The sequence below is a fragment of the Bufo gargarizans genome, chromosome 8 (assembly GCF_014858855.1).
Source record: "Bufo gargarizans isolate SCDJY-AF-19 chromosome 8, ASM1485885v1, whole genome shotgun sequence".
Lineage (NCBI taxonomy): Eukaryota > Metazoa > Chordata > Amphibia > Anura > Bufonidae > Bufo > Bufo gargarizans.
Window position 1 is genome coordinate 8511156 of NC_058087.1, and position 24600 is coordinate 8535755.

General features: G+C 39.7%; 1 protein-coding gene across 1 annotated transcript in view; it reads right to left on the reverse strand.

Moving 5' to 3' along the window:
* Positions 1-24600, reverse strand: part of LRP1B (LDL receptor related protein 1B) — a 1294122-nt gene that overhangs the window by 162651 nt on the left and 1106871 nt on the right. Inside the window, 2 exon segments of the mRNA XM_044303104.1 lie at positions 13499-13647; positions 16160-16348. Of these exon segments, the coding sequence (XP_044159039.1) occupies positions 13499-13647; positions 16160-16348 (338 nt within the window).

Genomic DNA, 24600 nt, shown 5'->3' on the forward strand with positions numbered 1-24600 from the left:
TCCTGCAAGCCCACCACAATTACACATAATTTGACTGTAAAAGAAAGTTTGTAATATACTGACTGACATGAGGTTGTGGGGATCAGTTTCTTAAGAGCCCATTCACGTGATGCTACTCATCTGAAAATCTTGTTGAAAATCTGTTTTTTTAACAGGTTTCTGTCCTAGCCTATGAAAAGAATGTCAGTTCTGCAGCCCAGAACAAAGAAGGTGCTATGAACCTGAACTGTTCCTCTCCCTTGCACATGCACAAATTGAACCCATCTATGCAAGCGCCAGGGAGAAGAATATTTCTGGCACCATATTTCCCAAGCTGTAAAAGTGATGTCCTGCCCATAGTCCAGGTAAAGGAAGTGACATTGCTGGAAGTAGGATTTTCAGTAGAGGAACATCACATGACCAGGTTCCCAAGTGGCGATCCATGCAACTTCAGGATGATTCAATGATTACCACGGTGCCAAAGAAGATAGTTTCAATAGGGTTTCTGGGCATTAAGGCTGGCCATATACATTACTTTGACTGGACAGGCTGACTGTCAGTAGTGTCCACTTAAGGCCTCTGCCTTTGGTTCCCTTTGGCCTTGGTTGGCTTCAGAAGTCACATTATTAAAGTCAATGACCTAACAATGTCTCTTTCGAGTGAGGTTGTGAGACGCTAGTTTTTGACAATTCCCCTAAATAAGGTCAAGTAAAGCCAACAGAAAAGACAGGCATTTCATCATGTAGAGATGCACCTAAATTCAATTTTAGAGAAATATGAGAGGAAGAAATATTGTAGTTTGAGTAGTACCACCCCTTGACACTATTTCTGAAGGAAATGTCACCCCAGCTGAAGATCCTTTACAATAAAAGCAGTGGGACTGTGGGACTCTCCAACATATGATTGCAATGGGCAGATATTTTTCTTAAAAATAATACAGGTTTTTGTATTAAATTACTAGAGATGACGTGTGATTCACCCAGCAACAAATTCTGATTACCATAATGAAATAACAAAATATCCACCCTCCCCAACTCACGGGTGGACCTCCTCTGAATGAACAATGTAGGATTATGGGTTGGACTTGACGGACCTGTGTCTATTTCAACCTTATGAAAAATGTAACTATTTGTTAGAATTTGGTTTCTATGTATAAACTTCCTGACTACCACAAACTTTTAAAGGGCCTGTCTGGCCTCATACTCCTAGAAACTACTCTATAACAACCTGAGGGGGTGGTTGGGACACTTTTCTAGGTCATACAGTTTCACCTATTCTCTCAAGCCATGCACTATGCTAAACATAGCATATCATTTTTGAATAGAGAATTCCTTCAGGAAAAAAAATAATATTTAAGGGGCTTTTCAAATTCAAATCTTGTTTGTGTCTATTTTCTCTGTTTGTAAGCTGATCGTGGTTGGTCCTAAGACTAACTCTCTAAACTGAATCTTCTTAAGTATCTTCATTAGCCCCAAAAGGGATGTCTGAGGTAAACCCCTTTATATTCCTGATTTTTTTTATTTATTTTTTTATGAGAAATAACTGCTTCATAAATAGTAGCACAATACTTTATATCCAATATAGCATTCAGACTATTAACTTTCTGAAAAACCTCAACTCATCTGCTTGGAAGTTCTGGCTACCATTGCTGACCAGAGAATTAGATCAATTATTTCTGCTGACAACATCTGGTCAACAAAGAAGCAGCGCTGGTTGTTTCAATTACCTATCGACAGTTAATAGAGGAAGAGCATTACAACTGCAGGTGAATGATTATCTTGTGTCTCTTATCAGACTTCCTAATGTGTTTGTAAAGTGTTGGTAGATATGTTGGGAATAATATGTGCCTGTACATCGAGCTTTATGGATGCGGATAGCCAGTTAATCCAGACTAGACAATAGACGAATAATGCATTTTAGCAATTAAGCAATTCAGAAGAGAGCGGAGGATGTTTTTATGGTGTGGCGGTGCAATTCTCCAACAAGTTCTAAAAGTAATTATGTTTAATTGAACAAAATTTATTATGGGCACATCAAAGTTTATAAAGTTTATGGAGAGCAACCATTTCGAGAAACGACACAGGCCAGTAGAAAAAACGATAAATATAAACTGTATTATGTAGTAGTAGAATGTTTTATCTGTATCATGTAAAAAGTAATAAGCTGTATTATATAGTATGTGTAGTATTATATAGTATATTGTAACTGTATTATGTAGTATTATATAGTATATTGCAACGGTATATTGTAGTAACTTGTAGCTGTATTATGTAGTATATTGTAATATTATATAGTATACTGTAACTGTATATTGTAGTGTCTTGAGTTGTAGTATATTATAGCTGCATTATTTAGTATTTTGTATTATCTTGTAGATGTATTATGTAGTATATTGTATTATTTTGTATCTGAATTATATAGTATATTGTATCTGCATTATATAGTATATTGTAACTGTATTATGTAGTATTATATAGCATCTTGTAGCTGTATTATGTAGTAAATTGTAGATTTATTTCATAGTATATTGTAACTGTATTATGTAGTATTTTAGATAGCATCTTATAGCTGTATAATGTATTAAATTGTAGTATTTTGTATCTGTATTATATAGTATAATATTTCTGTATTATGTAGTATATTGTATCTGTATTATGTAGTATATTGTAGTATTTTGTATCTGTATTATATACGGTAGTATATTTTACCTGTATTATGTAGTATTATATAGCATCTTGTAGCTGTAGTATGTAGTATATGGTAGTATTTTGTATCTGTATTTAATAGTATAATGTATCTGTATTATGTAGTATATTGTAGTATTTTGTATCTGTATTACATACGGTAGTATATTGTAACTGTATTATGTAGTATTATATAGCATCTTGTAGCTGTATTATGCAGTATATTGTAGTATTTTGAATTTGTATTATATAGTATATTGTAGCTGTAGTATGTAGTATATTGTAGATATTTTTCATAGTATATTGTAACTGCATTATATACTATTATATAGAATCTTGTAGCTGTATTATGTAGCATATTGTAGTATTTTGTAGCTGTATTATGTAGCATGTTGTAGTTGTATTATGAAGTATGACATATTACTTCTAAGCCACTGTGTGTCTGTGTGTGATTTATAAGATTTCCCAGAAAAATATGGATCGTTCTTGCAGTCAGTCTCACTAATGTCTTGTGATGCTAAGACTGCAGTGTAAAATAATTCCCGGGTATTCTCAAGCTGTGGATTATGTGTTGGAACAATGGATTAATAAGAGGTTGACCCTGTTTGTTCTCAAACTTCTCAGCTAATGACATTGTGGTTTTCAAGATGCAGATTGGTTGAACTGGTAATCACCAAACAATTTATTGCCATGAGGAATCAGTTGTAATTGCTATTTAAGGACACACCCAAATTATAACTTTCTACAAGCTTTGAGTTGTAAAGAATATAATGTGCCAAACACTAGAATCTATGGGACCTCTGCCTCTGATTTTCTACTGGGGCACGTGGAGGTGCTTTTCTGTTTGATCTATGGAGAATTTCTTCAAACAGAGCATATTTACTAATCTGATGACCATAAGAAATGCCTACCAAAATTGAAAACCTACAGTGGTGCAATATTGCCCACAATCTGCTTTTAATACTTAAAAAAAGGCTCCATACAACTCGTATAAGGCTCAGCATCCGGAGGACTATAGGGACTTTTTGTAGACCATAGTTTTTTTTATTTTATTTTTTATTTAAGGCCTTACTGTAAACCACATTCTTCTATGGGGTCTTAATGTAGACCCTATACTTCTGTTGGAACTTACTGTGGACAAAGTTTCAAAATCAGCATTTTTAATCTCCATAGTCACAAAGGTAAAAACAGGATAAGCATATCAAAAATGCCCTGGAAGAAGCCGAAGGTGGCAAAACCAGCGTCGGACTGAAAAACTGTGTCTCAAATGTTTGAAATACTTATCTTGTATCTTATCTTGTCTTTATGAGTATGGAGATGAAAAATGCTGATTTTGAAACTTTCCCTATGGTCTTCACTATTTATCCCTCTCTTTGTGTCATCTAGTCCTGCCATTGCGGTTCTGAAATTGACATGTTTGTTGGTTTTTGAAACCTGCCTGGAGGACATTGCAGATATTTTCAATATTGAAGAGTGGACTTTTACAAGACTATCATAGGTTTCTGCTGTAAGGGAGACCTATTTACACTTGTATCCCAGGTTGGGTAGTGGTGAGTGACAATTGGACACATGCTAATTCTAGATATCCATCTGTGTTGGCCCAGAAACATTGCATTGCTGTTTGACTGTGTGAACTGAGGGTTAATGGACTTACCCTCTGATCTCTGGTTTGCACCAGCTAAAAACTCAGAAGACTGCCCAACTAATTCTGCTTTGTAACTATAAGAAACTGGCCAACCCTTGTAAACCTCCTCCATGATTTGCATTTCCTCTAACACCCGGTTTTCAAGCTGGGCATGACCAGCTGAGTGTATTCTAAGTCAATGTTGACTAGGATAAGTGCAGGGATGTGAGGCACCAAATCGAACTTATATGTCATGTATTGGAGAAAAAACTCACGTGGATGAACAGCTTAGGCCCATATTATATGAGTGCCATATTATGGTCCCATACAACACGTGCCCTTAGGGTGTAGCCTGGTGATAGACTTGAATGTTATAGGAAGGACTCTTATCCATTTAACTTTCAGACAAAGCCTGGGAGTTTAAGACAAATTGTCAGAAACTGGATAAAACCTTTTCATCTCCGATTTTATTATTCATTATTTGAGTTTATTTCTGCTGAATTCACATTTTGGATGTGATTATCCTTTAAGGGAATTAGTAATGAAAAAGCGAAGAGACACCTGCTTGAAGGATTCAGCCGCTGAGTGAAAATTATTCTGTAACTGCAAAAATTGATTCTAAGCAGCGGTACAGTATATTATGGTACCAGAGAATTAGATCCAGGACTGAATACATAAAATATTTATCCAATTTTAATGAACTTTTATGAATTTGCACATTATAATGTAATAAGTTATCTTAATTCTTTTTTTTTTCCAGTTTTTTTAAAAGTTTTTTTAGCACAGAGGAAAATAAGTCTCCTCCAGCTAATAAAAATGTGCAAGTTATTTTATTCCCTTGTAAACGTTTATATGAAGGAGGCAAGGCTGAGATACAACCATCAGTCCATGAATATATTTTCTTCCCTTGGGAATTCAATTTATCAACCTGAAAACTTAAACCAAACAGAATGCTACTCTGTTTGTTAACCCTTTCCTTTCTTCTATCTCTAGGTGTAAATGAGATGTTCAAAGGGAGAACTGCCTTGAGCAAAGGGTTTTAAATGCTAGACGTTCTCTTCTTGCATTTTGCTCACTGCCATAACGTCACTGGCTTCCAGCTAAGTCAGGGGAGATAGAAGAATGCAAGGAAGGTGTGATCTGTGCGTTGTACAGAGCACCTGTTAACCGCACATTTGTTATCATGCTGGGCAACTGCTTCTTACACATCCTATTTACAGCAAGGTAAGGCCTAGTTCACATAGTGATTTGATCAGTGATTTCCATCAGTGACTGTGAGCCAAAACCAGAAGCAGAGGCTACAGAGAGAGAGAGAGATACGGTATTATATAAAGATTTGTACTTGTTATGTGTTTCTGACCCGCACCTGGTTTTGGCTCACAAATCACTTAAGTGTGAACGAGGTCAAATATTGAAGTGTGCAACATATGTTTTTGCTCTTTATTTGCAAGAATATAACTATTATAATACTACCTCTATGTACAAGAATATAACTACTATAATACTGCCTCATATGTACAAGAATATAACTACTATAATACTGCTTTTATGTACAAGAATATAACTACTATAATACTGATCCTATGTACAAGAATATAACTACTATAATACTGCTCCTATGTACAAGAATATAACTACTATAATACAGCCTCCTATGTACAAGAATATAACTACTATAATACTGCTCCTCTGTACAAGAATATAACTACTATAATACTGCTCCTATGTACAAGAATATAACTAATATAATACTGCTCCTATGCACAAGAATATAACTAATATAATACTGCTCCTATGTACAAGAATATAACTACTATAATACTGCTCCTATGTACAAGAATATAACTACAATAATACTGCCTCCTATGTACAAGAATATAACTACTATAATACTGCTCCTATGTACAAGAATATAACTACTATAATACAGCCTCCTATGTACAAGAATATAACTACCATAATATTGCCTCCTATGATCAAGAATATAACTACTATAATACTGCTTCTATGTACAAGAATATAACTACTATGGGGGCGGAGCTTGACTGTGAAGCTGAATGGCTGCAGCTTCCTGAGCTCCTCTCACATACCAGTGAATTAACCCCTTTAGCAGCTATAATATTGCACACCTAATGGGGAAACTTGGAAGAGATCACAGCAGGGATCACCTGGAACCGACTCCTGCTCGTTCCAAGCAGCCAGACATGGAGAAATACCTTAAAAAACAGGCGAAGCTGCACACCAGCGAGGTCCCCAAAATGGCGCCGCGAGCGCCCCAGCCCTCAGGCGCAGAGGAGCCATCTGAAGCGGGCAGTGCATCGGAGGCATCGGAGTGCCGACTCCAGCGGCGGCGCATGAATTTATCCAAGGAGGTGTTGAAAGAGCTCCTGGATACCGCTTTAGCCCCGCTGAAGAAGGATTTAGAGGAGATAAAGGAGGATCTCCGCGGCCTGGGGCACAGGGTAATGGCGCTAGAGAATGGCCAGGACGCCATTTTACAGCATGAGAGCAAAACGTGCTCAGCCCTGCAGATGCACCGCAATTTAATAAATGAGGCCCACCTGCGCATAGAAGACCAGGAGAACAGGAGCCGGCGCAGGAACTTGCGGATCAGAGGATTACCGGAATCCATTGCAGCAGAGGCCCTCCGTACAGTGGCGGCTGAAATCTTCAGTCAACTTCTAGGTCCAGACAGAGCAGCTGCAGTGGTGGTGGAGCGCATCCACCGTGCGCTGCGTCCTAGGCCGAAGCCCACAGAACCGCCGCGAGACGTGATCTGCGGCCTTCTCAGCTTCATTGATACGGCTGACATCCTGAGAAGCAGCAGAGAGGCCGAGAATCTCAGGTATGAAGATGCCCCCCTCCTGTTCTTTCAGGATCTGGCCCCCACCACGCTGGTGAAACGGCGTACCCTGCGTCCGTTACTGGAAGCCCTGAGATCATCCGCCACTCAGTTCAGGTGGCTGTACCCCTTCGGCCTGGCCATAATGAAGAATGGCAGACAGCTCACAGTCCGCAAGCCGGCTGACCTGCAATCTATCTGGGGCCCGTTAGGTCTGGCCCCCATAGAAATTCCCTCCTGGATGCCCGCGGATCAGGGTGACCCTTTACCTACTCCACCTAAGATGGATGCCTGGACGGAGGTGTCTCCTGGGAAGGCAGAGAGGGCCAGAAGAGGTCGACGTATCACCTGAAGCAGCTTCTTCACCTCATGTGCAGTCTCATTAGGGACTCCCTCCCTTGTCATGCACAGCAGTTGAGTTTGTGCCTCCAGTTGCAGGGCTATGTGCCTGTCTCTCCAAGTTCTGCTTGCATCAAAGATGGAGATATTCATGTTCTGAGTTTTTTAACCCCTTGACGTTTTTGGGGATCTTGTTAAATGAAAAGGACGCTGTTGTTCCAAGAATCGTCTTTAACCCTTGCAAATCGCCTTGGAGCTGTCCTGGAAAGGATTTTGTTAGCCGCATGTTACCCCACCCCGGTCGGTCAATAGTTGGGGTTACACTGGTTCCTTACCATATGATGGTAAACCCCCCTCTGAAAGCCTGTCAGTGGCTCTCAGTTGTCCTATGGAAGCCCCCCCCTGATGGATCCCGGCTGGACGTCGTGATGCGAAAGGATCCGCTACGTGTCAGGTGTTCCATGGGACTCTTTCACTGTGCACTAAAATATCTGTGGCATGTGTTTTTCTTTTACTTTTTGTCCAATTGTCTTCCCACTGTATATGTCTGTTTGTCCTTTCCCTTCTGTTCTCCCTCCTTGCTCAGTCAGGATTTGTCTTATGTACTAAGATTCTATGCTTCCAATGGTTAATGCTTTTCTCTTCATTGTATGATAGATCATCATGACGTCCTTGGTTGTTTCATCACTGAATGTCCGGGGTCTGAACGAGCCGTGTAAGAGATCTCAGGTATTGTCACTCCTGCAAAAGGATAAAACTTCTATAGCTTACTTTCAGGAAACACACTTTAAAACGGGGAAGATACCGAAGTTACCATCCACAAAGTTCTCCCACTGGTATCACAGCACCCATTCATCAGCTAGCAGAGGGGTCAGCATTGCAGTACACAAGAGTATACCGTTTACCCAGAAGGCAACCTCTGCGGATTCCGAGGGGCGCTTCTTGTTTGTAAAGGGCCTTATTGCTGGCACCTCTGTTACACTGGCGAATGTGTATGCCCCCAATAGGGGCCAGATCCCGTGGCTCGTTCAGACCCTTAGACAGTTGGGCTCCTTCGCAGAGGGAGTGCTTATACTGGGTGGAGATTTTAATGTGGCCTTAGAGCCTTCTTTGGATTCCTCGTCAGGCAAGTCATCTGTCACTCACAGGCTTTTGAGACGCCTTAAGGTTTCTCTGAAGAGGCTGGGGGTGATAGATATGTGGCGTACATTAAACCCTTCAGGAAGGGATTACTCGTTCTACTCTCATGCAAAAGATTCTTATCACAGGATCGACTATCTTTTCCTTTCAGGTGCCCACGCCCCATTAGTCTCCAATACTAAAATAGGGAGCATTGTACTCTCAGACCATGCCCCAATTTTCCTAACCCTCTCACTAACCGACCTCCCAAAGAAAGACTGGACATGGCGTCTGAATGACACTCTCATCCAGGACCCTGATAATGTTTCCAAGCTTCTAGCTTCATTGTCCGAATTTTTCAAGATTAATATGTCTGGTTCTTCCCCCCCATCTATCCCTATCATATGGGAGACGCACAAGGCCGTGATAAGAGGCGAACTGATTGCACTTGGCTCTCATGTCAAGAAAAAACGTACCCAGGCCCAGAACCTGTTAATGGCCCGGATCGCGGCTCTTGAGCTCACCCACAAACAGTCCCAGGCCTCCCAGGTAGCAGCAGAGCTGTATAAAGCCAGAAATGACCTAAAAAACCTGTTGAACGCGACGTCGGCCAAATTACTGTTCCGATCCAAATTCAAGTCATATGCCCACGGAGACCAGGGAAACAAACTAATGTCGGCACTTTGTAAACAACAACAGGTGAATTCCTTCATCCCTGCTATTAGGGACGCGTCGGGCAATGAGCATAAGACCACGCCTGAGATAGCGAAAGCGTTTTGCGCCTTTTATTCTAACTTATATAATTTGCCACCGCCGAACCACGCCACTCCGGAATTAATAGCTGACGCAACAGATCAATTCCTGAAAACACTTGATCTACCCTCCATAAGCACCTCACAGGCTTCCCAACTTACTTCTCCAATTACGGACGAAGAGATACTAAAGGTGCTGTCTTCAATTCCTTCTGGGAAGAGTCCCGGCCCTGACGGCTTAAACATAGCATATTATAAAACTTTTAAGGATGTATTGCTCCCACATTTTAAATCCCTTTGCAACTATTTACTAAATGGAGGGTCCCTGCCTCCACAATCCCTAATGGCACATGTAACCATTCTCCATAAGGAAAATAAAGATCCCCTTGAATGTGGCAGTTATCGCCCCATTTCTTTATTAAACGTGGATGTCAAGTGGTGGGCGAAAATTTTGGCCCAGCGCCTTCAGCAGCTGCTTCCTGATATAATACATGGAGAGCAGGTTGGGTTTGTCCCTGGCAGAAGGGGCAATGAGAACACCATCCGTCTACTGCACTTGATGTCTTGGGTGCGAACTAATGGAGTACCTGTGGCATTACTAAGTACCGACGCTGAAAAGGCTTTCGACAGGGTGAGCTGGTCCTTCATGTCCAGGGCCCTGTCAAAGTTTGGAATACCAGAACAATTTATTTCGGCAATTTTCTCATTATATTTAGCCCCTTCTGCCAGGGTCAAAGTTAATGGGACCTTATCCCCAGCATTTGACATTACGAATGGTACGCGCCAGGGATGTCCACTCTCCCCGACTCTTTTTGTCTTGGTGATGGAGACCCTTCTAAGCAGAATCCGTCAAACACCTGAGATTGAGGGGGTTACTATAGGCTCTCAAAGACATCTAACAGTAGCCTTTGCTGATGATCTCCTAGTGATAACCTCAAATCCCAAAGCTTCTTTCCCCAAACTGCTCAATAGTTTTGAAGATTTCGGCTTTGTTTCCAATTTTAGGATAAACTACTCCAAGTCTATGGCTCTTAATGTCTCTTGCCCTGTGAACATGGTACAACACTTAAAAGATTCCACTCCTTTTAAATGGGCCCCAAAGGAAATTCCATTCCTTGGCGTCAACGTAACTGCGGATCCTAAGGAGTTGTTCTCCTCCAATTATCTTTCCCTATTGCAATCTGTTAAATCGCAACTCCAATCACTAAAAATGCCATTTATCTCTTGGATGGGGAGGAAGAATTATCTGAAAACCTATATACTCCCTAGGTTCTTATACCTTATACAGACATTGCCAATTTGGGTTCCTCAATCCTATTTTACGGAAATCCGCCGGATGATGTCCCTCTTTCTTTGGAGAGGCCGGTCCCCGAGAGTGGCCTACCCCATTCTAATTAAGGAAAAGAGGTTTGGGGGATTCGGGCTGCCTGATGTCCACTCGTACTATAAGGCTAATCTTATGTGTAGAGGTATGAGCCTTCTCTCAGAAAGTTCTGGGAACATATGCGCACATTTGGAGCATACGTTACTCACTAACGATGAGAAAGTGATTTTGTGGGGTGTTCAGTCGTGTTCTCCCACAGCCTCTAAGTTACCTTTATTGTGGAGAGGGTTACTATTCACCTGGTCTATGCTGTATAGCTCCAAGATACTTAATTTCCCGAGCCCTGAGCTCCCACTGCACCTACTACAACACTATATTCACCCCAAACTACCGAGTGTTACAGGAGTTTGGGCCCTGCTCAGGAACCACGTCCTGCGGGATGTGATATCGTCAAAGGGGGAGCTGGATTGGACAGGGATCCTGGACTTACCTAGAGTTAAGTCGGTAGCATTTTTACATTTACATAACTTTAAGAGAGATATAAAACTCTTGCAAATACAAACGTCTCATTTTGCCTCTCCTACCTGGTTGGAGCGGAGACTGAGGTCGGCCCGGCCCTCCAGCAGACCCTTCTCCACGATGTACAAAGAACTACTGTCCTTCACCGGTCCTGAGCCACGTTTCCTAAACTCTTGGGAAAAAGAGTTATCCCTTAAATTGTCAGAACCAGAATCAGCTTTTATCTTGACCCATTCACATGGCTTCAGCCGTTGCATTAAAATTCAGGAGAACTCGTATAAGTTGTTGACTCGATGGTACAAGACACCTGAGTTCCTACACAGACTTAACCCGGAAATCCCTGAGGTCTGCTGGAGGTGCGGGGCGGGCATCGGTTCTCTCTCACATATTTGGTGGGATTGCCTAAGTATACGCCCCTTCTGGAGCCAAGTGGAGAAGTTAATTAACAAAATCTGCTTCACATCCGTAGTCCTAGATAAAAAATTGATTTTACTCTGGTGTCCTAATGAGTCGTTCACCCCAGCCAAGTCAGATTTACCTACGATACTAATTACGGCCGCCAAACTTCTAGTCCCTCTGTTGTGGAGACAGACTCTGCCTCCTACCGTCTCAGATTGGTTGGGAAAAATGGACCAATTATATAGGTTTGAGGAATTAGCCCATTGGGAATTGCATACCCGCACAAAATTCCTCAAGACATGGCTTCCTTGGAAAACCTTCAGGTCTCCTGACTACTAGAGCAAAATTTCCCCCCCCCCTTCCCTTCCCCCCCTGATTTCCTTTGTCTCATTGTCCTTCCTCGTATTATTTGTTATATTGGATCTCTATTATAATTGGTGTGATATAATTCATATGCCTAGTTGGAGACGACACTCTTGTTTGTCAATTAACAATATAGATTGCTTCATATGATCAGCATTTTGTGTTCAACGGTAGCTTATCGTGCTGCATTTTTTGTGCTGATCCATGTGAAATGTGCTCTGTATATGTCTTGTATTGACCATTGAAAGGAGATTTGTATGGGAATGTAAATGCTATAATGCGGCTCCTATGTACAAGAATATAGCTATTGTGGTGCTGCTCCTATGTACAGGGATATAGCTACTGTGGTGCTGCCTCCTATGTACAAGAGTATAATTATTGTAACACTGCTCCTATGTACAAGAATATGACTGATGGGGTGCAGCTCCTATGTACGGGAATATAGCTGTTGTGGTGCTGCTCCTGTGTGCGGGAGTGTAACTACTGTGGTGCTGCTCCTGTGTTCGGGGGTATAGCTACTGGGGTGTTGCCCCCTGTGTACGGGAGCGTTACCACTATAATACTGCCTCCTATGTATAGGGATTTGACTCCTAATCTTCTCATGTGTGTTTCTTCCTCCTGTCTGTTAGTCTTGTTTGTTTTTATGTGTTCATTCCCCCTTATATGTTTTTGATACTAATGTATCTGATTGCTTTTGTCTGATGCCATCTGCGTATGGCGTTTGTCATACTATTGCACTATTTTTCTTTTTGCTATCTCAATAAAAAGAGGTTAAGAATATAACTACTATAATCTATAATGCTGCTCCTATGTACAAGAATATTACTACTATAATACTGCCTCCTATGTACAAGAATATAACTACTATAATACTGCTCCTATGTACAAGAATATAACTGCTATAATACTGCCTCCTATGTACAAGAATATAACTACTATAATACTGCTCCTATGTACAAGAATATAACTACTATAATACTGTTCCTATGTACAAGAATATAACTACTATAATACTGTTCCTATGTGCAAGAATATAACTACTATAATACTGCCTCCTATGTACAAGAATATACTACTATAATACTGCTCCTATGTACAAGAATATAACTGCTATAATACTACCTCCAATGTACAAGAATATAACTACTATAATACTGCTCCTATGTACAAGAATATAACTGCTATAATACTGCTCCTATGTACAAGAATATAAGTACTATAATACTGTTCCTGTGTACAAGAAAATACTGTAACTATTATAATACTGTTGTTCCTCATATACAATAATATAACTTCTATAATACAGGCCCTTATGAAGAAGAATACAATTTCTATCATACAGCTCCTCATATACAAAAATATAAATACCATAATACTAACTTGGACAGACTGAAAGTTTTCATATCTTAGTAGCATTTCTCTTTAAAAGAATTTCATGCAGTGATAACAGGCAAATACAGAATGTTTCAGTTCAAGTGAGAACAAAGTAGGTACAAAGAAGTAGAAGACACGATAACACCTTGCACCAGCTCATTTCATCTCTGAAGAACTCACCTGACTGGCGGTACAGTTAGACAGGCATGTCTTATTATCTTCCGAGAGGTAAAAATTAGTGGGGCAGGCACAGGTGTGTGACCGGTGGGGCGATAATAGACATAAGTGACTGCAGTCTCCGTTGTTAATTTTACAAGGGTGGTCAGGCACTACAAAGACAATGGCATAATACATCATATTTCCACGCATATAAAGTTAATTGAATTCTTTAATAAGACACTTTAAACAGAAGAAGGGACCTAATAAAAAAATTACACGGAATACATTATGACAAGGACATGTATCCAGTCGTTAATAAAATGGTTGCTATGGCACTGGGATAACAGAGCGCTACTCGCACACTACATAAAAAGCCATTTACTACACCATCAAGTGAGTCAGGATGCATACAGATGAGGGTACACCTGCACGCTGCCTACATCAGGAAAAGAAGGATTAGAGCCGGGTTCCACATAGCAACATGCTGAGATTTATTCACATTTAAACTGTTCATTAAAATGTCGAACTTCTGCATGAATGTTACTGTTTATTTTATTTCTTCTCAAGAGAAATTTAAAGTGACAATTTAGTCGCTCTGGCTGATAATTTAGTTGCTGCTTTGCCAGATAGTACATTCAAATTAACATCGACCTGTCACCTGCGCAGGCAGCACAAGCATCTATTTCAGGGATTGAACCACATTGTTGTAAGAATGCAGCCTACTAGCTTAGAAATGATTGCTTTCTATTCAGCAATGATGATACATCAATTAGATATAGTAATGCCACAGATATTAATATCTGTGCAGATTGACTCTGGCCTATTTTTTCAGTTTCAAAGTTCTAGATCCTCTGCAAGGCTATGGATACCATATGGAAAAAAAAAATATTTCTATATATGTTAGTGGTTACCTTGAAAAAAAAATGCTGCAGTTGTAATGCCTGTCGTGTAACAAAGGACAAGAACACTGAGGCCCTGAACTAAACCACCCTGCTGTCCCTACCTACTTGTAGTACAAGCCCTAAGCAGCAGGACCACAACTGGTCAACAGACCCTGAACTACTAAGTTCAGAGTCAGAGAAACAAACACACAGATAGACAAACACAATAAGGCAAAGTTGACAGAAAATGGGTCAAAAAAACCAGAGAAGCTACAAGGTACCAAAATGTGAGGGTCCAAGACAAGCTAAGGTCTAAAACAAAGGAAGCAATCAGGAACACAGGAACAAGGGAGAATGGAGTAAATGCAAATGAGCCGCAAAACACTATTACTAGCAATAGTAATAGGAAAGGAACAGCACTTACGTGAAGTAGCTTTTAAGATGCTTGATTTATTTGTCACATACAAGTGACACATTTTGGCTCAGAGAGTGCCTTCATCAGACTACATTCTGAAGGCACGCTCTGTGCCGAAATGCGTCACTTGTATGTGAAAAATAAATCAAGTATCTTAAAAGCTACTTTACGTGAGAACCAGTCCTTTCCTATTGCTGTTATCAGGGACAGCAGCCCTTGGACATGAGCACCACTACGCTACCACCCGAACCGCAGTACCGACCGGTGATGATTACACGTACTACTGGCAATAGTCAAATACAATAGGGAGTTTAAATAGAGAGCCAGGTCCCTAGACCAGAACCTGATTCGTCCGGTGACCTGACTCTTCCATAGGTCAGCCTAACGGCAGAACATGTAATTGAGCAGATGGGCTGTATTTCAGTCCACTGCTCATCTCCCCCAGCGCACAGGTGTTGCAGGGAGAAAGCAGAGCATTGCACTCTGCAACTAAGGAAGCAGCCGTGTTGCTAGGGGATGTTGCTCAGCAGTGCGACTCTCCCGACCTTGGGTGTCCAAGCTGAGGATAGCAGAACTGGAACCCGGACAGGTATGTTTCTTACAGGAGTCTTCATTCCTTCATTAATTTTCAGACCCCCTGATATTCACTTTGTAACCTGCTCCTATTTTTAGACTTTTCTCATAGGGGAAGTGACTCTACCAGTAATACATACTGAATCCAGGGTACTGCTGTCTTCCCCCTGCAAACTGCCTTGTGCATGCTTTTATCTCTATCTACAGCCTGCACTCCTTGAACTCTTCGCAAATTAGAATATTGCCCCTGCCGCTCATCACTACATATGGATACCGGCCGTGTGCTTTCTACATTTTGCAAAAAGGAACGACCAGCCCCAATAGAACAGTTCTATCCTTCTCCGTAATGTGGACAATAATAGGACATGTTGTATTTTTTTGCAGAATTGCCATGCGGATATTTGAACGCGGAATGCACACAGAATCAGTTTTGTATTTGAATGCAGCTCCATTGAAGTGAATAGTTCCACATACGGGCCGCAAAAAAAAACGGAACAGACACAAAATAAGTTCATATGAGCCCTTAAAGGTGTTATGACATTTGTCTACATCTAACTGTTCAACATTTTTAGTGATATTTTTGAAATTCCAGAAAACACCTTAAAAAAAACTTTTTGTTTTTGTTTTTAACTTAATTTCCTTTGAAGCCATATTTCCCCAGGGTCGAAGGCTCAAGAAGATATTGCAAACATTGTTTCCAAAACTGGATAATTACCATGGAACATAGGAACGGTTTGAAAGAAGCAAGTTTGAATCTTACAATAAATATTCAAATGATACATTGTATACAATGTAAATTAAAGTAACAATCACCGTCAGGCTGCCGATAAGCATGGTATACTTCAATATCCGATATGGTATGCCAAGAGTTAAGCAGTATTGTCTTGTTTGCTCCTGAGGTTTTGTGGGCTCGGCTCAGAGACTTGGTTTTGCCGTCCGTCCAGTAGATGTAGTCTTCAAACAATGTTAATGCTATCACACCCTGGACCTCTTGGATGGGTACTATAATACAAAATGATAAGATTAATGTAGGAGGCAACAAACTAAAATATTAAATAGTGAAAAGTCAAATAGATGCAACGTTGTTTGAATAATGACAGCAACAATCTTTAGGATCATTGACTTCTTTATGTTGATAGTTAATGTTAACCAGGATTAAATGCAAAACTTCAACCTGCTGCTTATAGGCTGTGTGCGGCCAACCACCAGGAAGAAAATGATCCACTTTAGCTAACAAGCACATTACCTGAATTACAACCTGCAAAACAAATGGCGAGTTAAATATTTAATAGATGCTTAGGATTTTCATGTAGAATTCATTGCAGACCCTGAATGTTCTTTTAACTATTTTCTCACCACGTCAGTGATATAGTACCACTTCAGATATGGTTGTAATACAGTGCTTGACATTAACACTATAGATTAGCAAATTTCTTGGAATTCATTTGGGTCTGAAGAACTGGTCATCAGATTTGATTTGGTCCTCCAAATACATTTGACCCAGATCGAAAGTGCCCCTATTCCCTTGGAAAGTCATTTATGACACTCAAATACATTTTCGGTGGCAGTTGTCTTTTTCTCTGTTTTCTGACCTGTAAACAGTGGCCACCATTTTGGGTGATTTGTCCGAAACCAATCAACAAAGTTTTGGATTTGTTAGAATCCAGATTTTTGTTACCAGTTGGATACAAATTTGATTTGTTTAGAATCTCTAATCAACCCTGCTTGTAATCAATGTTTTTGAATCTTAAAAATGGCATCCCTTCGTTAAACTTGCGTACTTTTTCTCAAAATATTATAGAATAATGTTTTGTTGGAGGTTTTTCCCCCTGAAATTTAATTTTGAATAATTGTCTGATTTAAAGAACTTGTTTCATTAAAGGGGTTGTCCCATCTCACTGTTACTAATGAGGGGGTCGGCACTCCGCTGTTTCAGTAACTTCTGTCGCAGACCTAAGGAAACTCAGTAACACAGCAAGCTATTTTCTACAATGAAATGTTCACATGAATGCTTATGCCCGGTCATTGCACAGTGATATCGCCCTGTGTAAATGGGCCCTTAGAAGAGTCCTTTGACCATCAGCATATTTCAATGTCTTTCTGCTAGGAAACCCAGCAATAGGCTGTAACCTATGGGAAAATACTCCTTTAAAGATGCACTTTTTTTTTTCTTAATTTTACATATATTGCTAAGGATGCATTCACATCACCGCTTAGCTTTCTGTTCTTTTGATCCGTCAGAAGAAGAGAGGGAAAAAAAAAAAACAGGATCTTGTAAAAAACTGATTCTGTTGCATCAGTTCTGCATAGTATTGCATAGGATCAATTTTTTTTTACAGAATCCAATAAAAAAACATATCCTGTTGCATCAGTTGTCATTCGTTTGAGCCATTTCCATCTGAGATCCGATTTTTAAGCACGGACAAAGGTACTGCATGCAGGACTTTATTTCCCATCTAAAAAATGGATCTCAAATGGAAATGGCTCAAACGGATGACAACTGATGCAACAGGATCTGTTTTTTTTACAGGATCCTGTTTTTTTTCTCTCTCTTTCTTCTTCTGATGGATCAGAAGAACGGAAAGCTAAACAATGATTTGAACTCACCACCAGTATCAACTCAGTTGTATCCATACATTTTGAACCATTTCATTATGGAAACCTGGTCATGTGACTAGTGTTGAGCAAATCAAAGTTGACTTTGATCCAAATTTTTGGGAAAATTTTATTCGCCGTGAAGCTGAATTTCCTCGTTCTTCATGGTAGCAAATTAATTTTTCCTGAAATTGTGGTTTAAAAAAAATACTCACTTTATTTGACCTTGAGGAGGCCACTGCAGCCATCTTGATTGAAGATCACACGTGATTATTATTATTTTTGAAAAGCCCTAATTTTTATATCTCAGATGCCATATTCAGAGATGAACGCGACATCTGAGGGGTTCAATGATGGGGGGGGGGGGGCATGCATCCACTACTTACAAAGAAATTTGTCACAAAGCATCCCTGTATTCTTTTGAAGATATAGGGGCACATTTATTAAGACTATCATTGTAGACGCTGGTGTTAATAAAGTCCCTGTGCTTGCAGAAGATCCGCTGCAGTTATGAAGCGGCGCAGACCTCCCCATAACTTTGGCGCATCCTAAGTTCTAATTCTAAATGTAATTAAACAAACTGAAAAAATGGCATGGTGATAAACAGGCAGGAAGTGCTCAAACCCATATGCAGTTGTGCATGTTTATACAGGGGAGCAAATCCTGCACTTGTGGCCCGTTGTTAATGGAGATCCCCAGCAAAAATGCATACAGTGGACGATGCCCGCAGCGGACCACAAGTACCTCAATAAACATCCTACACATGATAGCAATTATGTGGATGTCTTGAGTGGGACTCGCAGACTCTTCCCATTGTTAGCATGACTACATGGTGGAGGTAACTGGTGAGTTGTCTGTGAGTCGGACCTTACGCTCCTGTAATTCGCCCACTGGCCCTTGGTATTGCCCATATGGCTCAGGTAGGTGAGTGTTAGGACCCGAGCTACTTGAGAAACCTTGTTGTGGTGCCCGGGCTCAGACATGTCTTCTATAGTAGGACATGTTGGCTAATCTCTCAATTTTACCATCAGTTTGAGGGTTTAGTAAGACCGCAGAGTGCACCTGTCTTTGCTAATATTATTATACTGTTATATTTAGACCATTTTTTATGCCTAAAACAGGGGTAGAAAATTATGCCGGCCCATTCCTTTCCTTGTTCCCGCCCACAATTTTAGACCTGGCATGTGTGGGGTGACGTTACAGGACCATCAGTGCCTGTAATACTCCTAATTTAGACGTATTTCGGTATAGTAAATGAGCCCTATAATGTCTCCTCTATGTAGGATTGGTGATATACTTTAAGTGAGTGAGTGAGTGAGTGTATACTGTGATTAGCGCCTGACTCACACTGCCTGTCTATTCGATCTGTGTGTGCTGACTCTCCAGGATAGTTCTGTGAAGGGAACAATAGATGACAGGACAGGGAGGGCAGACAGGTTTGAGCTGCATCAAATAGGGAAACACTGAGACCCTGTGATGGCTGCCCTCTGAACTGTGAGGTGAGACTCTGCCCCCTCTGTCTCTGCAAAGCAATGCATGATGGGAAATGTAGGATTCATTAGATAAAACATATTTGAGGGGAAGAAGCCAAGATCGCTGAAAACCCACAAATTACATGTAAAATAGAACAGGTATGCACAAGAGCCTCTATCTTATTTTCTTTATAATTGCCTATTCTGCACTGAAAATTATCTGGGAGTGCTTCTTTAAGTGTATCATTTCCTTGCAGCACCACCACAGGGGAAATGTAGCATTACATTCACATCAATGGGTTGTCTGTTTTATGCAGGACGGGCCTGGACCCCAGAATGGGTGATGTCTTTGTTACCTCTCTCTAATCTCGATGAGGATTCTATGTAGAAAAATATTCTCCCTTATATTAGCTTCTCCTAAAGTATATGTTACATTTTATTTTATTTTTATTTTTTTACTAGACAACCACTTTAAAAGGGGTGCTTCAGGATTTTACGATTGATGACCTATCGTCAGGATATGTAATCAATATCTGATCAGCGAGAACCTAACACCCTGCTGATCAGCTGTTACAGAGTAGCTCTGGCTCCAACTTGGTGCTACTTCTCTTATAAAGTATATAAAACAGATTTTTTAAAGGGCCATTCCAGAATTTTTAGATTGATAGCCCATCCTTAGGATAGGTAATCAATATCAGATTTTTAGGGGTCCAACACACCACACCCACACCGATCAGCTGTTACTGAGTAGTCATGGCATTGGAAATAGGTGCTGGAAGAAGACAGATCCAGCTTTGTAGTGGAAGGCATTGATTACCATTAATTTCAATGTGAGCAGTGCTTCAGCTTTGAGCTCCACTACACAATGGACAGAGCTGTCCAGCTCTGGCACCAAATTCCAGCACTGGAGCTACTCGGTAACATCTGAGTGGTGGTTGATTAGCCCCCTCCATTCAAATATCGATGGCTTATCTTTAGGACAGGCTGTCAATGCTAAAATCCTGGTACACCCTTTTAAAGAAATTCAATTTATAAGAGAAAAAAAAATCAAAAACCTTTTTTTACTTTCTTTGTCAGAACTTTTCTTCAACGCTAAATTCACAATTTACCTTTTCAGGAACAATTTGACCAAGTCTGAACAAAGCAAAACTTTCATTACATTGAAAAAAAATAAACTTAGATGAGATTATTAAATATCCCTGAGGTTTTATAGGGTATGAAAAATAATTTTGGACCTACTGCTGTCATGTTATAATGGAGCACCAAGACAACATAAAATATTTGGTATCATAAAATATCTCCTATTAAGGACAAAAGCTCTTGTAAATCTACAATTTATAGACTAATGGAAGCTTTACCTAAAATTGGAGAAAAAGTAGAATATATTTTTTTTTCTTTATTGGGCTTACATTCAAAGTCGAAAGTTAATTACAAATTAAAGTTTGCAGCTAACCACAGGCATCTTGATGACAAATTAGTATTCGGATGCCAATGTTACTTGTCTAATAACAAGTTCTGACTTCTATCCAACAGTTTAAATTACTTTTCACCAGTTGACTTGTTATTCAAAGATATTCCAGGCAAAACATATCAATTTAAGAATATGTACTGGCCTGAAAAGCCTCTGTGGGAAATTCTTCCTTTCCTTTAGTAACTATTCTAGAAAAATAGATTGTTTTTTAGATAAGAGTGGAAGAAAAGTTTGAAGGACAGGAATCGGCAATTAGAACAATTAAGACTTTTCAATTTAATAACCGGCAATGAGAACAATTAAAACTTTTCTATTTAATAACAGTTTACCTTTATGATGTCCCTGTAATCTGTAGATATACATTTACACATTGTGATTGACAGGCACATTAATATAAACTTTATGAATAGAGTTTAATTTTTGCTGTCGTTTAAATACAAGTCTTTTGTTTTACTCTGCATTTGCATATGAATAGGTTATACATTTTATGTTAAAGAAATTCTGAAAATATTTGAAAGCATTATACCAACCGAAAGAGGCATTTGAGAAAACTGAGAAAGCTCTACCAATCATTACTGTTCTTGACCATCATCAAGCGCTAGAGGATAACCAACCTCACCTGATCTAAATGGACCCCTGATTTAGGGAATGTATAACCACAATATGGTAAAATCATGTTTTTAGCACAGCTTCACTGTATAGACTGGGACAAGGTCAACAAAGTATTCTCAGTATCATTGAGGAGATTTATTCATGGATGACAGATCTGTTTTACGGTAGGACGATTATGGTGCATTTAAATGCTACGAGGAACAGCTTACTTCCCGACAATCATCTGCTTGTGAAGTGGAGGTGAAGGACTGCATTAACATGCAGTCATCTTCTCCATAGTATGAGGATGAGTGATGGCTGCAGAGTATTATTCCTGGGCAGCAGAGTGCTGTTTAGACAGTATGATATAGTGTCCGAAAATTATGATTGAGGTGTCTGCACCTCAGATCATTTCACCCGATTAACAAGTATTTTGCTTGTTCATTGGGAGATCTGCATCAACTTTAGACAGACGGATTATTGGGGGAACGTGCGTTCCTGATAATCGGCATTGTAAATGGGCCTTTAAAGGAGGTAGCATAACAACTCACTATACACACAGATAAGGTTTCTTGATACAACTCTCCTGCCACTCTGTGGTCAATCAGGGGGGAGGGAGGATGTGCTCTACTTCCTTTTTGATGGACATTCCCATTTATTACAACTACCATAAAGGGCACACAGTCCACTGTAGTGTCTGTACAGGTAGGAAGCTTGTGCCTCTAATATCTACCCCAATCATTTTTAGGTGAAAAATACATAAAACAAATAAAAACAAATTATTTATCTTTTACATACCTACAATTGCTGAAAATAAAATAATTTTGGAATACCTTATCTTTAAATTGATACTGTGAGATGCTTGAAGAAGTCCTTTCACTTCTGTAGGTATGACTGGCTTAGTAACTAAGTAGCTGTTTTGTGTTAGTGCATTTTTTTTCTGTAATGTTTATTTTATAAATGTAACCATGCAAAACCGCATATTCATTTATTTCATCGTGCAGGATTTAAAAAAAATATTTTTCTGTGATTTTTGTTTAGTGTGTAGTATATAATTGAAGGAGTGGTACCTTCAAGTGTGAATGCGCTCCTACTGGTAAAACCCAGCAGTACCTTTACTGCAGACTGCTGGCAATTTGTTTGTAAACTTCTAGCAGGAGAGACAGCACAACATAGATTCATAAGAATAGGTGCCCCTGAATTGTAATTACATGGGGAATGCAAGTAACTACTAATACTGACATGTCAGGAGAGGTGAGAGGTCATCTCTAATTTTCCTTATGATACAAGTAACATAAATGGTGTTTTAGCAGATTGTGAGACGGCCTGCTGCAGCAGGAAGTGAAATACCAATATTAAAGGGGTTGTCCAGGTTCAATGCTGAATCTCGACATATTTCAATTTCAACCCTTTGGCCCCCATGATAGGAGCATCAGAGCATTTCATGCTCCAATACTCTCTTTTGCCCTGCGCTGAATCGCACAGGGCAAAGACGTTTTTAGGAGATCCGGTTACATACCAGGCTTTCTATAGGGACTGCTAGGCGGTGGCTTCCGACCAGAAGTGAGTCCGTTGATGTCACCAGCACTAATGGGTGGGCTTTAGCAATACCCTAGCCTGTAAAATGGCTAGGGAAGGGCTAAACCCCGCCCTTCAGAGCTGATGACATCATTGGGAACACTGCTAGGCAGTGTGCCATTGTAAACAAAAATGCTCCCATGCTCATATCAGGGGGGCCGAAGATGGTGATATGTCCAGGTTCAGCTCTGAATCTGGACAACCCCTTTAACCCTAATCTGGGGAATCCACAACTTTAAAGCAATTTGTCAAACTGAAATATTTCCTTTAAACATGTAGGTTGTCATATGACCACCCACCACAACTAGAGCAAAGCAAACACCTTCAGAAATATTACCCAAGTATTATTTTTTCCTGCTCATTTTCTAAAGAGATATTTTCCCATTAATTGTATATTATTATAAAACAATATCTACACAGAGACATATTTATTAAGTAACTGTCATTATATCTAATGGCAAGCTTTCTCTAAGCTGGGGGCAATAATCCCATAAGTTAGGCACATTAGGTAAAAAATATTATAAATCTAATATCCATTATGTCAAAATGTGCTATAATTGTTGGTTTCTGTTGAGTTCCAGCTATGTGCAATGATTATCATCCTAGCTGTCAAGCCTGCTAGAAAAGGCAATGTAATTCAATGTTTTACTGGTTGAGATAGATCCCTATGGCAACCGGCTTTACTTTCTGCTTGCCATTAGTTTTTATTGTGTTGTAAACAATAGCTCCTTTCAATTGTTATAAAGTAACAACCCATAAAATACACAATGTCGAATGTGCATAAAAACGTAAAAAGGATGGCTGGTGCTTGGCCTAAAACTCATTGATAACTCATGAATAATAAAATTGTTGTCTTTTCCGTCGCTTTTTGCTAATTACTTTTAATAGTTTGCAACATAATCTCGACCTGTGTGTATGAATCTGTATCAGCCAGTGCAGAAGTAATTAGCTTGGCTCTCAAAAAAAAAAAAAACTGCTAAATGTTTAGGTGTTAGTGCAGAAAGTCAGTATAAATTAACATAACAAATATCTCTATTATAGATGCATAGTGGGAAAAAAATAACTATAATTATGTTTTCAAAAGGTTAGATTTTTTTTATATATGCACCTTATATTTTTGTTTTATTTCTTATAAGTGTATAGGGTACACCCTCAACTGAAAAACATCATCTTATTTTGCAGGCTACACTAAAATTAAATTAATGCAGTCATCATAATTAGGGATGAGCGAACCTGAACTGCAAAGTTCGGGTTCGTACCAAACTTTGTGAGTTTGGGTGCCTGGACCCAAATCTGGACTTTTTTTACTGAAGTCTGGGTTGGGGTTCGGTGTTCGGGTGATTTTATTATTTTCCGTTATAACATGTTTATAAAATAGTATAATTCTTAAGACAGAAGGCATAACAATATGGCCATTTAGGGGTTAAAAAAACAACTCACCCCATCCAATTGATCGCACAGCAGCAGCTTTTTCTATCTTCACTGAACAGGACCTGCCAAAAGACTTGCCATGTGCGTGATGACGTTACCGCACTCTCCCACGTGGT